At 40.7% G+C, this 15,656-nt stretch overlaps 1 protein-coding gene across 36 annotated transcripts in view; it reads left to right on the top strand.

The window, feature by feature from the left end:
• adgrb2 (adhesion G protein-coupled receptor B2) overlaps positions 1-15,656 on the top strand; it is a 296,094-nt gene that overhangs the window by 210,192 nt on the left and 70,246 nt on the right. For 34 of the 36 annotated variants that reach the window (XM_061816759.1, XM_061816839.1, XM_061816819.1 and 31 more), the window contains one exon: positions 15,265-15,345. In XM_061816759.1, the coding sequence (XP_061672743.1) occupies positions 15,265-15,345 (81 nt within the window). The remainder of the gene's footprint in view (positions 1-15,264; positions 15,346-15,656) is intronic. The other 2 variants (XM_061817028.1, XM_061816897.1) reach the window with 1 other exon arrangement.

The raw sequence follows: 15,656 nt of genomic DNA, 5'->3' as shown, positions 1-15,656 counted from the left end.
TGTAAATTTTGTGCTGTATGTTTATGAGGGCTACATTCAAATATTAACTTAGCCAAACTGCAAGTCTACCGCCCCGCCCACCGTTTACCCGAAATATGTCCTTGACGTGAAAGTGTCTTCCTGACTCTCCTACCCATGAAAATTCTCTTAGGGGGCTCATTTGTGTTAATCTGGCATGACGTGAGGGGAATGTATTTGCCAGACACAGCTTTGCATGATAGACAAGGGCTATTTATCATAATACAGGGAGGGAAAGCTTCCCAAACACACTTGGAAACTCATGCACATAGACACCCGCAATAAAGGTTGTCTATTACAAAATCATCGCCAGCCATGAAGCGGGACCGTGTTTTGTTTCACTGCTGTTTCTCAGCTATTTGTTTTGTTTGGTGCTTACTTGCTCGAAAAGCAGCTGCGCTCTTTGCAAACACACGTGCGCACAGTAGAACTGGATCAGGGGTCTGGATGAAAATAAACTAGGACTAAAGCAACACATATAGCTGTAGATGTTTACGGACCCAAGAATGTTTCTTTGTTGAAATTTGTTCTCAGTTTGTCGGGAATTGTATGGAAAATAAAATGGGTCCTCCAGTAATGATAAAAAATGTCAATCCCCCCCATAACAAAAATGGATGATGTGTTTATGCTTAGTACGATATTTTGTCCTGCAAAATCTGTTTTCTTGGCGACTCTGTGGTCAGGGTAGTGCTTTTGATGTGTCTGTACTGTACATGGTTCCTCCCCTTTGAAAACTTTATGGCGAAAATAACACTTTTATCATCCCATATTTCCACCTGTCTTCCTCTTGCAACCCCACCATCACAATTGGGTTTGCACAGTATGGATTGGAGGTGTGGGGCCCTATTGTCATAACCGGCATAAATCGGCTGTGGTGGGCGACGCGACTGCCTGCCATCGGTGGTTTTATGTCGGTCATTTCGTACGTCAGTGCATCCAGGCAGATCCAACAGTGACCTGGATGGGTCACTGGTAGTGTTTACAGCCAAATATATGCACTACCAATCAGAACGGCTCCTGTCATTCCCTTTAAATGTGGCACAATTACAATTTTGTTTTGCCATCCCCCCCAGAAATATGTCCAGTACATACCAAAAATCAACATTGTACATGAACACAAATGGACACTCATATCCATCACAACAGAACGAGGAAACAAAAGTTACTGCAGAAAAACCATGCCGAAAAATTAGAATTGCTTATGGATTCACATGTTTGTATGGTGTTGCCACAACAAGCTCACGTGGCACTAAACCGCTGCTAATGTACAACCCCCTCAATCTTTTGGAGACAATAACCGTACAGAGCTGTCCGCTCTGTGACTGACACTGGTGTCCTTGCTAAGTCAAAGTTACTTTAAAACTAGTGTGACTCGTTCCTCTCTGTCTTTCTGCCTCTCGCTCTCGTTTTGTCAGTGCACATTAGCATCACCAGCCGGTGTGTGGCAATTAAATATATCCCGGGGCAAAGAGGCCCAATTTAGAAATCATTACAAGACAAGGAAATCGTATCCCTTGAGTTTAGAGGGTACACGTGAGTGGGTGACTGTATTGGTGGGTGGCTTTCTGTCTTCCTCGTCTCCAAAAGCTTTCTTACATTTCCGCTCAGCCGTGACTCGCCGCTTCCACGATAAGTCTCCCACAGTGCGGTGAAACCTCTCTGCCCTCCTCCCTCTAGCCCGCATTTCAACCTGAGATGATATCATCTTCATGGAAATGTAATGGGCCAGTGGAGGTGACACTACATGGTTTTGTGTGTGCGTGTGTGTTTATTCTAACGGAGATGGTGTTGGGGTATGCGGGTGAAAGGAAGAATCAATCATGTTTTCAGTGTCCTTGACAGTATCTGTTTACATGCATGCATTGTTTTTGTGAGATGAATTGAGTTGGTGGATGTTATTATCGTTAGTGGTTTTTTTGTGTGCCTTAGCAGTTTTTTATTCCCCCCCCACCAAAATGTCGCTTTAAAGACATTTACAAATCTAATACAGAAATCCACGTAAGAAGTCTGATTTGGTTGTTAATTTTTACTTGAGCCACGCTTGCCAATCCCATCAGAATGTTCAAACTTATTAAATTACTTGGATAATTTCTTGTTTTGGCGGCACGGTGGATCAGCTGGTAAAGCGTTGGCCTCACAGTTCTGAGGACCTGGCTTCCAACCTGGCCCCGCCTGTGTGGAGTTTGCATGTTCTACCCGTGCCGGCGTGGTTTTTTTTTTTTTATCCGGGCACTCCTGTTTCCTCCCACATCCCAAAAACATGCAACATTAATTGGAGACTCTAAATGGCCCCCTCGTTGTGATTGTGAGTGCAACTGTTTGTCTTTATGTGCCCCGCGATTGCCTGGTAACCAGTTCAGGGTGTACCCTGCCTCCTGCAACCCTCGTGAGGATAAGGGGCAAAGAAAATGCATGGATGGAGTTTCTTGTTTTGATCATAAAACAGCATTCTAATTGGGATGTTGCATGTATTCTACCATTACAAGTTTAGGGTTTGGTTTTGCTCTATCCCCAACCCTAAACCAAACTCCAACCCCATTTAACTTTAATACTACAATGCATATGATGGGAATAAGACAGAAATCCGATAAAGACATTTGTATTAACCATTCGCCCCGGGCGTTAGTTTGCCTTCAATGACAGATTGTTCCACTCGGGAAGGAGGAACTGATTAGGAAGATTCTCCACAAATAGACATGTCAAGTTAAATTGTACAAGCATTTTTAAATAATCATCCCGATCCTTATTTGAATTGTTTGAAATGAGTCATGTAGTCTTTTTTTTTTTTACAAGATAGCTAAATTCTGCAGAGCTCAGAAAAAAAACCTTAGATCTTCGAAACTAAAATAGGCTTTAATGTGGAATCAGCCATATCACAAGACAAAGTGGATACAAAATGCACCACTTAAAAGCACCCTTTGCAGCTCTTCACTACTTACCCTTGCAAGTTTTACAACAGATTTCACTACTTCTTTCAAAGCCTGGAATATTGCAGCCTTTTCCTTACGACCCTCGATCCCTATTATCCATACCTTGATATCTTTCATTGCCCACTACTTTATATATCACAGTCTGCCAAACATTGACAAGGGATACTGTGTAGAATATGAATGAATTTCACAATGTATGTTACGGTATGAATAAATAAATAGTGACACTAATAAGGTATTGGAAAAACAATCACTGTGTCTTTGTGTTCTGAAGGGGAGGGATAAATTGAAGTCTGCTTCTTTTGTCAAGCTGAAAATAAATGCACTTGGAATTTATTGGCGTGCTGGTTGTTTCAAGTCTATTGTTACACTCTACTAGTTACTAATGGTGGATTTAAGAGCAGGGCAAGGTGTGACACCTTTAGTTATAGTCTTACCATTGTTACCTTTCCTTTTAGTCACCCGTTATGCAACGACGTTCTACGCTCCTGCAGTCAGTTCCTGTTCTGCAAATGGCACATTGTGGTTTTGCATTAGTGCCAAATTCCTCATGTGGATCTCTCGTTTCTAATGATGGCAGCACGCTTGGCATTGAGCCATAGTCCATTTACATGTCCCATGTGCACAGCTGGCTTTTAAATAAAATGTTATTTATGTGATGGTAAAATATTCATAGAGGAAAAGAAACTGTGGAAGCGTCCCATATATGCTGTATATTTCCCAAGCCCGACAAATATTCTTGAATCCATTGCACGTTTGCACACAAACACACGCTTCCTCACCAGTGACAATTATCTTTGTTAAAATGTATTTTTTGCTTTTCCAAGTCACATGTCACTCGTGTAAAACAACAACTGCGGAAATGTTGAAACTGCTTGGTAACTTTCAGAAACATTGTGGAAGGTTTTTAATGGAGGATTTAGCTGAATAGTTTCTGTGAACAAATGAGAATTACCATGCAAATTATTTCAAGAAGTATTACAATGAGAGAAAAAAAAAACCTAGAAAGTTAGCATTTAAAATATCTTTTGTTTGTGAGCATACAGGAGGAGCAGTCTCCTACAGAACATCCTGTCTGCCATGCGGGAAAAGTTCGTTTTCTGCCTTTATTCATGACTGCTATTAACATATAATTTACGAATGTTCAATTTTGTACTTCTAAATGCAGGTTCAAGTAGTATAAATTGGATGCCTCCTAACATTATTTGGTCCCTAGCTGCCCTTGGGGAAGACACCAACTTATGTTCCTGACTTTGAAGTCTTTGATTACTTTTGATTTTTTTCAAAAAAAGTTCTAAACAAGTGAACTCTCATTCATGAAAAAGTTCACTTCTTTAAATTCTCTTGGATAGTTTTTCTGGGTTGAAACTAACAACCCTACACCAAGTACAATGTATCATTGACTGACGTTGGCTGGACTCACCCTAATTCATCAGCCTCTCAATCGGAAAGAGCAACATCTTGCGTGTAAAGTCCAGCAGATGTCTCTTGGAATATAGAGTGATTGTAAACAACCACATATACTCTATTTACTTCTTTCCAACCAAACTTTGATAGAGGCTGTATACATTTTTATGCATCAACAGGTCAAGCTCCCGACAACAGTCAACAGTATGTGTCCGATATCTTGACATTATTCAACAAGTTCACTCACAAAAACGAAGACGTTCACACGGCCTACAAAGTATCTCTCCCTCTCTCTCTCTCTCTCTCTCTCTCTCTCTCTCTCTCTCTCTCTCCTCTCTCTCTCTCTCTCTCTCTGTCTCTCTCGCACACACACTCACTCTCTCACACACAAAGACACACAACTCCCAGACAAATGCTGAGCTTTGGGAGTCTGTATCGATCGACTCTCGTCAGTATGTCCTCTAATACAAGTACCGTCCCTGAAAGCACTGCAGCAAGCCTGTCAGAAGGAGAGACAGAGAAAAATAGTAAGTGGCAGGGAAAGAGAGAGAGAGAAACATATTTACCTGTGAAAGCAATGCATTTGAATCCTGTAATATCGCTCATGGTTTAACAGACAGAAAATTTAAATTAATTTAGGATGATTTTTGTCAGTTCCATCTGGCATTTCAGAAAAAGAAAGTCATACCAACCATCAAACATTATGGTGATAATATGGTGGTCTGGGTGCTGCTTTGTTAATTCAGGACCTGGAAGACTTGCTGTAATCGCTGGAATCATGAATTCTGTTGTTTAACAGACAATCTTTAAAGACAATGTTTAGCTATCAGCTATTAATTTCCTCAAGCTGAATTGCTCTTGGATTCTGTTGCAGGGCGATGATCCAAAACCAACCAGCAAGTCAATTTCTGAATGGCTTAAAAGACAAATAAATAAATGAAGGTTTTGGAGTGTCCAAGTCAAAGTCTGGATTTGAATCCAATTGAAATGCTGTAGCATGACCTTAAAAAGTCATTCATGCAGAGAAACCCTCTAGTGTTTTTGAATTATAACAATTGTTCAAGAAAGATAGGCCAACATATCTCCACAGAGATGTAAAAGTCTCTTTGGCATTTACAGAAAACGCTTGGTTTCAGTTGCTGCTGCTGACGCAAGTACCTCAAACAAGCCTGCTCTCCTCAAATGGCCTTTTTGTGGTCCCCGTGGGTACATGCCCAAATGCAAGACTCAACAGTGGAAGATGAGTTGCTGGAAAAATAGATCATTAAAACAGCTTATCGTGCTTAACTTTATCTATGGTTTCCATCTGAATTCTTGACGAGATCACGTTGAATAATAATCATTGCTTTCCATCACTTTTTTGATACTTTCAAGATCGTTGTTGTTTCTTCTACTGCCAATCCCCTTTAAGATTACAAGCAAGGGCAGAATTGCTGCAAGTGAAGGGCGAGCCTGATGATAATGATGAAGTATCCAGCCACCCGGCTAACGAGAGCCCAGATCTGCCTGGAGTCTGCCTGCTATGCAAATTCCCCTCACACAAGTCATGAATCAAAGACGTAGCAAACCAATGTTTCTCTTCACAGCACTTTAGCAAAGCCATCATTCACAAAGGACACAGCAAAGGCGTCCGCAGTAGACACATACTTACACACAAAGGAAGAGATTACACTAATGCAAATGTTCTCTGCATTGGAGAAAATAAGAACATCAAATAAGAAAAATAATAATCACAATGAAAAACAACAGTCATAATTTGATTTCAGTGAATACACACGAGTCCTGTCGGTGTGTGTGTGTGGTTCTGTAGTCAGAGCACAATGGCTTCGAAAAAGGACTTGACAATAACAGAGCTCCAGAGAAAAGTCCTCTAAGTTGATGGTCTTGGCAGAGAAAAACAGTGACATAAGACAGATTTCATTTTCTCTCCATTTCCTCTGATGACCTCATGGCACCGTCTTGTTCCAGCAGCACGCAATTTCAGCACTCTACAAATGTGGCAAGTCATTACTCTGTCACCAAGACTAAAGGGGCAAGTGGGTTGCAGAAGAAAGTATTTAATTGATGGACTTGAGGCATGAGTGCAAAGTTGTTTGTTTCTTCCACTTTGTCATTCCCACTGTCTTTCTCTGGCTCCTTCCATTATTGCGTTGTTCTGCCATGCTGACAGGTTCGCCTCTGGGATGTTGCAATAGCAGACATCGCAGCGTGACGGTAATTTGCTCTAATGGAAGGTTAGGCAGCTTGTGTTCAGAAGGGTTTCGCAGGGAATGGACCTTTGACATGTTCTGATTTTCTCCTGAATATTAACTAGACACTGTTGTTAAAGTATTTTCTATATGCTGGTCTTCGGTCACAGCAAACCTAAGTGCATATAACTGCTGGCTTCTAGATTACAATTTAAGTTAAGAAAACATTGGAGTTCTCAATTAGCATGCATGTTCTAAGACGACAAGTACACCGTGACGGGCATTTTAGCCTTTGATGGATTAATAGCCAGTTTCTCGCTGCAGTCAATAAATGCTTTAGGGAGTTCCCTGCCAGTTTCAGGATAGCTCTCTCTATATAAAGGTGTGTGTGCGTGTGTCAGTGTGTAATAGTGAGCATCTAACTGGCCTCATGGGTCAAACTGTCACCGCAAAGATGGGTAAGCAGTTGGTCGGCCAGCGGGAAATCACTGTAAAGTGATGAGGCTCCTCTGCGTGTGGATGTGTTCTTGTCCACTCGTGTGCGTGCACCTGAACTGCGTTGTCTTGGCCAACAAGCACGTTACCGAGACGACGGCGGAGACTCCGTAGCCTTGACTGATGGGGATAGGAATCAAATTATAAATAGGCTGCGGTTGTGTAGCTTCGGTTGTCAAAGAGCTTTAAATTGTCCACCGACACGTTGATGAAAGGGGGTAGCAGGTTGCCCATCAGGTGCTGCGAAGTGTTCAAGTGAATGCTGAATTGTTTGTGTTGAAATTGCGGAAATTATTCTATCATCCATGATAGCAGTGGTCTAAGAATCCAACCAACTTGTAGCTATTGAATAGTACAACAATCTTCGTTCATGAAAATGTCAGCTAGACGCATCAACCTCTTTCTTCGGGCTGCTGAAGCGAAAGGGTCAGGTTGGGTTTTAAGCCATCTGTATAAGCCCCGGGGTGATGTTTGGTGGAAATGATAAGACTTGCGAGCCACTGGGTCTGACCGTGAGTTTGGTTTTTTTTTGCCTCCGGACAGCGGAGGGGTTGGAGCCCAGGCACGCTTTTCAACTAGTGAACCCTGGTAGCTTAAACGAGGCCCAGTGGTCCTCATTAACCTCTCCCTTGGCACTCTCGCACACACAGATGGACTCTTACATACTCACAATGCCCCCATAGATACAAAAGAGCAGCACTTGCGTGCACACAGCTGTTGTATCTGGTGAGGTGTAAAAGTAAGATGCTAGTTTGCCATAGTTTACGCGGGCAGCTGTGCGGTCTTTTATCAGCATTCACGGCGTAAGGGCTCATTACCGCAGTGATAGGACCAATGATGCTCCCACAGCCCAAAGGGTTGAAACTGTGAGCCCAAAACCCCTGGATCAGATTTAAACTGACAGCGTAACTTCATCACACCTTCAGAGACAACAGTACGAATCAAAATCTGGGATGTGCCATAATTGGTTTGCAGAAGATGCTTCTCAGTTTTATTTTTCAGTCAAACATCATTTAGTATTATTTCAATGCACTTTTGAACAAAAATTTTTAAACAGTTGTACAGTTTTTGCCTTCTTCCTTTGTTCTTTGGAGCGCATTGTGTTTTTTTTTTTTTTTTTTTTTGCCATATGCTCATATGAAACTGTTACACACTCAAGTTTAAACAAAAACATACAACCTCAGGGGATTGTTCCCCTGTGGACTGAAGGGAAGGCCCTCAAAGCATCATTTGGTCCATCTTCGGGGCGAATCTTGCTTTTCATTCCATAATGCATTTCATGTCATGCTTCAGCAGAGAACAGCAACCAGCAGTCGAGCTGAACACACAACGATATTGTACCTGCTGCTGGGCACCATTTGAAGAATTCGACTGGAATTGTGCTCTGTGATCAGTCAGGAAATTGTTTTCGGTATAACGTGATCTGTGGAAACAACATGCTCATGACGAGATGTATTATTTGTAAAACTTTGCAGAATTTTCAGGGAAAATACACCATTTTGGGGGGAAAAAGGCTGTCACCGCATTGAAGACTTTCTAAATACACTGCAGTAGCTCCAGGTTCTCGACGGTGCCAGTCTAAGTGTGCCAGGTTCGAAGCCTCGCTGAGATGGAGTGCGCTCTCCGGCGTCTGAGTCATCTTTCATGATTTTCGAAAAAGCCATTTGCGGAGATGGCCTGAGTGGATGTGTGGCATGTTCTGCAGGACTGAGGAGACGATGATCGACAGTGCAATTTGGTTTATCTACCGGCGTTCCGATCTGCAATATAGGTGCCTTAAAGTGTATACCACGCTGTACAACAGTAAGTCTGTATCTCTGCAGTACAGCTGTGCATGTTTATCAGCACTTGTATCTCGAGGAAAAAAAAAAAAAAACTCCTACCTCAATGTGCAAGCAATGATTTTTCCACCTCCATTCACAATTTAGTTCAGTTGTACTAGGAACTTACATGAAGCAATTTCTGGGGTGAGTCACAGTCAGCAATGACTGAATAAAACTAATACCTCATTTATTTTTTTTATTTTCAAAGAAAGGCGACTAAGCCATCATATTGCTTGGTGATATTTTTGATGCCCGCAAATCGTGTTCAAAATCCCACAGCATCTCTCAAGTTGATATTTGGCCCCGGGAACGATGGGCCACTTTGATCATAGTGGTTAAACTCCTTCAAGGAATTAGGTCTTCCTTCCTGCTGCACGGCCGCTCTTCCAATTAGCCTCGTTGGACTGAACGCTCACTGCAATTTACTGAGGCCCGCGTCGTTCAGCACGTTTTCTCTTCTTAGACCAAATTACCTGGGACACTTTTGTTGCCGAGTACTAGAAGCGAAAAGCGAGTACTGACATGGTTCATCTAAAGTGATGCAGGCCTGACAGCTTCTTAAGCCTTGTAAAGAGCGAGATTGTTCTCACCTTGGGCTATTTAAGTGTTCACATGCGGCCTGCGGACGACTGCACACGGTGGAAAAGTGAAGAAACTTTACTTAAGGGCCCTTTTGACTTTACAAGTCAGTTGTGGAGAAAATGTAGACCTGTAATGAACAATAATCCCCGTCCCATGATTCTCAGATTTGATTCTTGTTGCATGAATAGGAATGTGTAAAAATATGTTATTGAAAATAAATTTTTTAATTAAAAAAAAAAGAGACCATAATAGCGCCATCAATGTATAATGAATCCCTGAAAAAATCCAACTTGCAAGTTAAGGTGCTATAATATAGGTTTGTCTATGGAAACATAAGAAGTTATGTTTGCCATGAAATATAGATAATTAAATGCCGCATTATATCAAATATAGAGCAAAATATACCCAAATCTGGAACAGGACACTTTGGATAAATACTTAATAATAATTAGAATTATTTATATGATTATTGTGACTATTTTTATTAACAGTAACAGTACCAGTAGAATATCCCCCCTCTGTACCCGGTTATTTGTTCCTTCCATCCTTCTTTTCTTCTTTCGGGATGATCCAATTTCTATTTTCAGAATTCTTATCACGTACACTTGAACCAAAAGAAGTCAAAGTAGTCCAATGTAAACTCTATTCTGCCCTTTTTTATTAACTTTAGCTGTTCTGTACTCTGCACTACCCAAAAAGTATTTGTAGTCGTAGGACTTGAGATATTTACTAGCCCAGACTTCATGTACTTTCTGGGTTTCCTTGCCTTAGTGCATCTCCGTGAGTGTTCAAATTCTGACTTCACAATGTTACCCCTCTGCCTTCCGAGCCTGATTTTAATTTGAAGATGGTTAAATGCATGTGTGAGTGCAGTATTTGCCTTCCCTGGATGGTCTCTGACAACAACAGTGTTCAAGTGTTTGACAAGATTGTTTTCCACACATTTCTACTGAGTCCTGAACCAAAATATGTGCAATCTACGGCCTCTTTTTGCGCTTCTGTGACATGAATTATGCAAAAACAAAAACTGTGCTTTTAGACCTGTGAGCTAAATAGCCATGCAAAAGCAATCAGTTTGTAGGTTTGTGAAGGAATTGTATCATGAATGCGATTTAGTGTGCTGACAGGATAGGCTGGTTCCGTTTGTCGAATACTAAAAGTTTGTCACGCATGAACGAGTCTACGTTAGCGAAATAACAACAGCATGAACTCAGGAGTTGAACCATTGGCACAGACAATCAAGCAGCAGCCATGACAAACATTTTGCTGCTCAAGTTTGACCTTGAAGAACAAAAGAAATTACATACTTTAACAAGATGAGGGCCATCTACACATGAGCAAGTAGTATTCAAAGGAGAAAAGAAAGATGAATGTCAGCACTGCTGCTTCCTCTCAACAGCAGAGACCAACTGTCGAGTGAATCTTCTCACCTTCGTCTCGGACACATCTAGCAGCTCACTCGGCACTGATTTGCTGTATAATCCCTTCCCAAACATCCCTCCAACATCCCCTGTCTCTCGCATCTCTTAAATTGCTTACTATCGTCGGGATGATTATGTCGCTATGGCAACACCATCCCCCTGCAAAGGCAAGGGACAGCAGAAATGATCGTTTCCCTACTTTTATGAGTTGCTCTGGTATTTACTCACTAAATCGCTCTTGTCAGGTGAAAGTCCTCACATTCGGGCTGATTTTCACGGTGGTGTTCTTGCCGACTGTGGTGCCGGGACAGAAGCAGGGGAAAACTTTCTGAAAGCTGAGCCTGGTAGGTGTGCATTTAAAGATTCTGCTGGGGTCTTGTTTTCATCCAATACAAGTGAAAGCTTGAACTCTCTCCTGAGATTGTCATTATTCTTCCAACCTTGGGTTCAACAGTCCTGAAGAAAACCTGATGACCTCCAAAAACAAAAAGTGCCTCATCTGTAATTTTCTTCTTGCGTTCAGTCAGAAGTATGAACATGCTAGTAGCCCTATCTGATATGTTAAAAATAAACTGTAGACTCAACCATCAGCATTTTAGCGCTGCCTTGAGCCTCTTAAATTAATATTCACATTCATAGCAAGATTTTCCGCCTTCTATGATTTTCTTTCACGGTTGTGACCTCTTTGAAATATCCGCTGATGCTTTCCACCTCTTGCATTTCGAGTATTTAATCACAGTGTAATGAAAATCAAAAGATATCTAAATGTGTACGTAAGGTTTTCGTGTATGTTCACATTCTGTTTATTCCAACAGTATCCTTTTCTAATCCTTCTTATAGTGATTGATCCTTGTGGATGTGGTATTTTTAGACCCGAGTTCAACCTACTTGCTGGATGTGCTATACCGATGCTTGGCATTTGATGTTCCTCAATATTCTTATCTGCTTTTTAAATATATATTGTCATGGGGTAAAACACGGTTGTTTGGCAGAGTGAGATACGAGATAGAAAAAGATGTGGAAACCTTCAAAAAGATCTCATAAAAACAAAACAGGTGGGGATGGGGCAACTAAGAAGAGGTGGTAAAATGAAACAAAAGCAATTTGCCTCCAGGAGGTATCGTGTGGGGTTGGCAAGGATCATTGTCTATGCTGTATATGTGATTGTGTATGCGCCAAAGGGAGGTGGGGAAAAATACACTGTCGGCCCTAGGGGTGGAGAAAACTCGATTTTGAAACCATTTGGAAAACACACAAACGACCTTGAGGTCCTCGTAGCCGTGGAGAGGCTGTCCTGCACCAATCTAATTCAACTTCTCTTCTCATATCGGCTTTGGAGCCAGCAAGGGGTGAGGGAGAGTAGTAAGCAACGATGGAGTGGATCTATCTGACCAGTAGCTTATAAAATGTCCATTACAATGCGCTTCTATCAGTTTGTACCGTCCCAGATGGACTCTGGAATAAATGGACAGCACCAGAGAGCTATAAACCCAGAATGGATGTATGGCTGAGAAAATTGTCTGTGATTGCTGGTGTTCAGGAAAGTTTACTTCCATAACATTACACTGGAACAAAGGACAGAAGTCCACAGTAAACAATGACAGGCCCCTTCTTTGTGTTGTTTTTCTTTTAATAAACACCACAGGACTTCCCCTGCGATATTTGCATTTTCAAGTTGACTCAAGTTATCCGCAGCAATCCGAAATGCTTCACCGCGCAACATTTCTTTGTTTATTCCCTGCTGTTTGTCTGTTGTATGTGCCATACAATATGTTAGCATGTTTGCGCTTAAGCACAGGGGATGTTGTCCCTAAGCTGTTTCTCGAAGGCTGATCTCCTGTGCTTCGTTCTTTGCATTGCGTGTAGAAGCTCAGCGGTGAATTTGACTTCATCCATCTACATGTTATACAATATTTTTGGTTATTGGCTGAACAATGTCCATAAGTGTCGACTGGGTCCAAGCACTATTCTAGATGATCACAGTTGGGTGAAAACCCTTGTTTCCAAATATGGCCAATTTCATCTTTTTTTTTTCATACAGATCAATACTCCTAGTCTGTCCTAACATCATCTATTTTTTTTTGTATGTATGAACCAATTTAAAGTGTAGAAAATCATTTCAGAGCAAATCTATGAATCCTCTTTTATACTTGAACTGTTCAGAGCAGCATCGGAAACCTCATTTTCTTCACTCTGTGGAAGCCATGTGACATTATGCCGCCTCAAGGTTGCACTTCTGGATATTATTAGACAATAAGTGAAAATAGCTTGAATACATCTGATTAAGCGTGTTCTGTTAAAATTACATCGCTGTACACCTTTGGTGCAGAAGAAAGCGCGTAATTTCCTCTTATTAGCGTGCTTATCAATGTCGTGATTTTATTTATCCCATCACTAATGGTTCTCAGACCTTTTGAAAAAGAGTTTTGTAAGATGATGTTAGTCTTATTGATGATAGTGCTCAATGGTATATGACACCAATATAAGATACAATAACAACTTTAATGATGCAGTGTTTGGTAATGCAAGCAAGATACCTTTTTGTTTTTTTAACCATTATCTGAGAAGTAGTGATTTTGGAGATGCAACAATGATTTGCAATAAATTGGATATCAAAAAATTTAGTTCAGCTTCACAACCGCACTCTTAAAATACAGTTGGTGTCTGTCACATTCAAAGTACTTTTTCTGTCACGATCATGTTCTGTCATATAATTGGACAAGTGATGAATATTTGACTAAACTTCCATCAGCCACTGTACTGATAACTCATGATCAGTTAATGGATTCAATGTTATTGGGAATGATGGGTTTTAATTAGGTTTGGCTATCGTTTGAATTTAATCAATTTCAGTCCAGATTCCTTATTTTGGTTCCAAATGATTTTCGATTCAGATTCTTTTACGGCTGACTAAAAAAAAGAGATTTGCAGGTTTTGGATAAAATTTGAACATCCATTTTCAAACAAAAGTAAACACTGACATAGGAAAAATGGTAATAAATGGAACCAAAAGCTCTTACTTCTTTGTGGTCGGCGGATTGTAGCCAATTAAAGACTGGACTGAATTTTTTTAAAAATGAATAATCTCGTGATGATCAGAATGTTAGTCCTGATTCCAGTTGATTCCTGAAGCCCAACCTTTGTTTCAAGTCTCAAATTTGATCTCTAACTCCCTTCTTAACATAAGCGTCTCCATTTGTTGGTACATCGAGAGGGAATGCTGATGTGCTGCCCATATCAATATCATCTCGCATGAAATGACTTTTACTCCCAAAAATACTTTGACAAAAACTTCATTTTTCAAAGTTATCACTATCAAAGTAAAAAAAGAAAAAATAACTTTTCTGAGGATCTTGCCAGTCTGATGCGCCACATCACCCAATCACTGTCACAACAACATTGACTTCACAGGGTTCACAATGACAGTTCTCAGACTCATAAAATCCCAATAGCTGCTTTTCGGATCCTTTGCTCTCCAAATGAGCATCACAGTGACACGCAACACAACTGGAATCTAACATGTCAACCAGTTCACCAAAATATCAAAAAATAGGACAGCCATCGTATTATTTATGGCTGTCATTATCAAAGACAGTAGCTGCACTTAAAGCTTTTCAAGTGAATGTTTCTCAAAAGGATCGCTAAACTTGCGACAAGACTGCCCTACATTTGTATGAAATTGCTCACAGCTTATAAGTCATCAACACAAGTAAAGATGAGCTGAAACACTGCGATTATAGTGATCAAAATGATCATGCTTATCAAATAAATGCAAAGTGAACATGCATATACTTAAATTGCAATCTACACTACATGTCAATATTGTTTCCTAATCCATTCATTAAAAAAACAAAACAAAAAAAACATACCCTGTGTATTGTGGACAGCAGTTTAGAAGTCCTCGTAATAATCGTCTTGAGGTAGCTTTTAAAGCAATTTGCGGAGGAAGGAAAAGTGTTCTCTCACGACCTGATTCGCGGAGGGAGATAGCACAGACTTTGAGATGCTGCATTTGTTTCCACTTTGACGGCACTTTTTGAAATCAAAGACAATCTTTCAGTTTCACCAAACATTTGACAAAGCGAGGCTTAGGGATCAGCAGATCTCTGCTTGATCAAGGCCAGGCATCTTTTTCTGTTTTTTTCAGTTTTTTTTTTTTTTTTTACTATAATTCAGCTTTCCCATCCTCAAATATTGAATTTCTGCATCTTCAAAAGCCCCGCCCACCACCACCACACACACACAAGATAATTGCTATTGTATTATAACTAAAATCTAATTAATAATCAATGTGTGAATGAGTTTATATCCATCCATTATTAATCACTATGAAGTCATCCACTCACAATATTCATAAATAAAACAAGTGCAGAGCTGAACATTTCTGATTTTTTTGCAGACCCGTATGACGACGACTTGAAGGTGAAGACGCAAAGACCGAGATCAGCTGACCAGCCAGGTGTGTTTCAGGCACAAACAGGTGCGTGATGTTCTCACAGCCCGATAAGGTGACCCAGAAACAACCCACGTTTGCCTTTACAATAATAAATATCTGGGAAAAACCCCATTCAAGTCCGTACAGTACTTACCGTCACGATCTACAGTTTGCTCACATTAACCAGCCAAATGTTGACCGCCGTCTGGCATTTGCGAATATGTCAGCGTGGTTGAACAGAAAAATTGAATTATTTAACCACACATGACCTGATGTATTAAATATAAGAACGAAAAAGCCAAGTGTTTGTGTGACGTGAACGATGCTGTTACATATGTGACATTTCTCATTATTCG

This window comes from Syngnathoides biaculeatus, chromosome 1, assembly GCF_019802595.1.
Source record: "Syngnathoides biaculeatus isolate LvHL_M chromosome 1, ASM1980259v1, whole genome shotgun sequence".
In the NCBI taxonomy this organism is placed as follows: Eukaryota; Metazoa; Chordata; class Actinopteri; order Syngnathiformes; family Syngnathidae; genus Syngnathoides; species Syngnathoides biaculeatus.
Note: the sequence above shows the minus strand (reverse complement) of the source record. Positions and strands in the feature narration are given on the sequence as shown.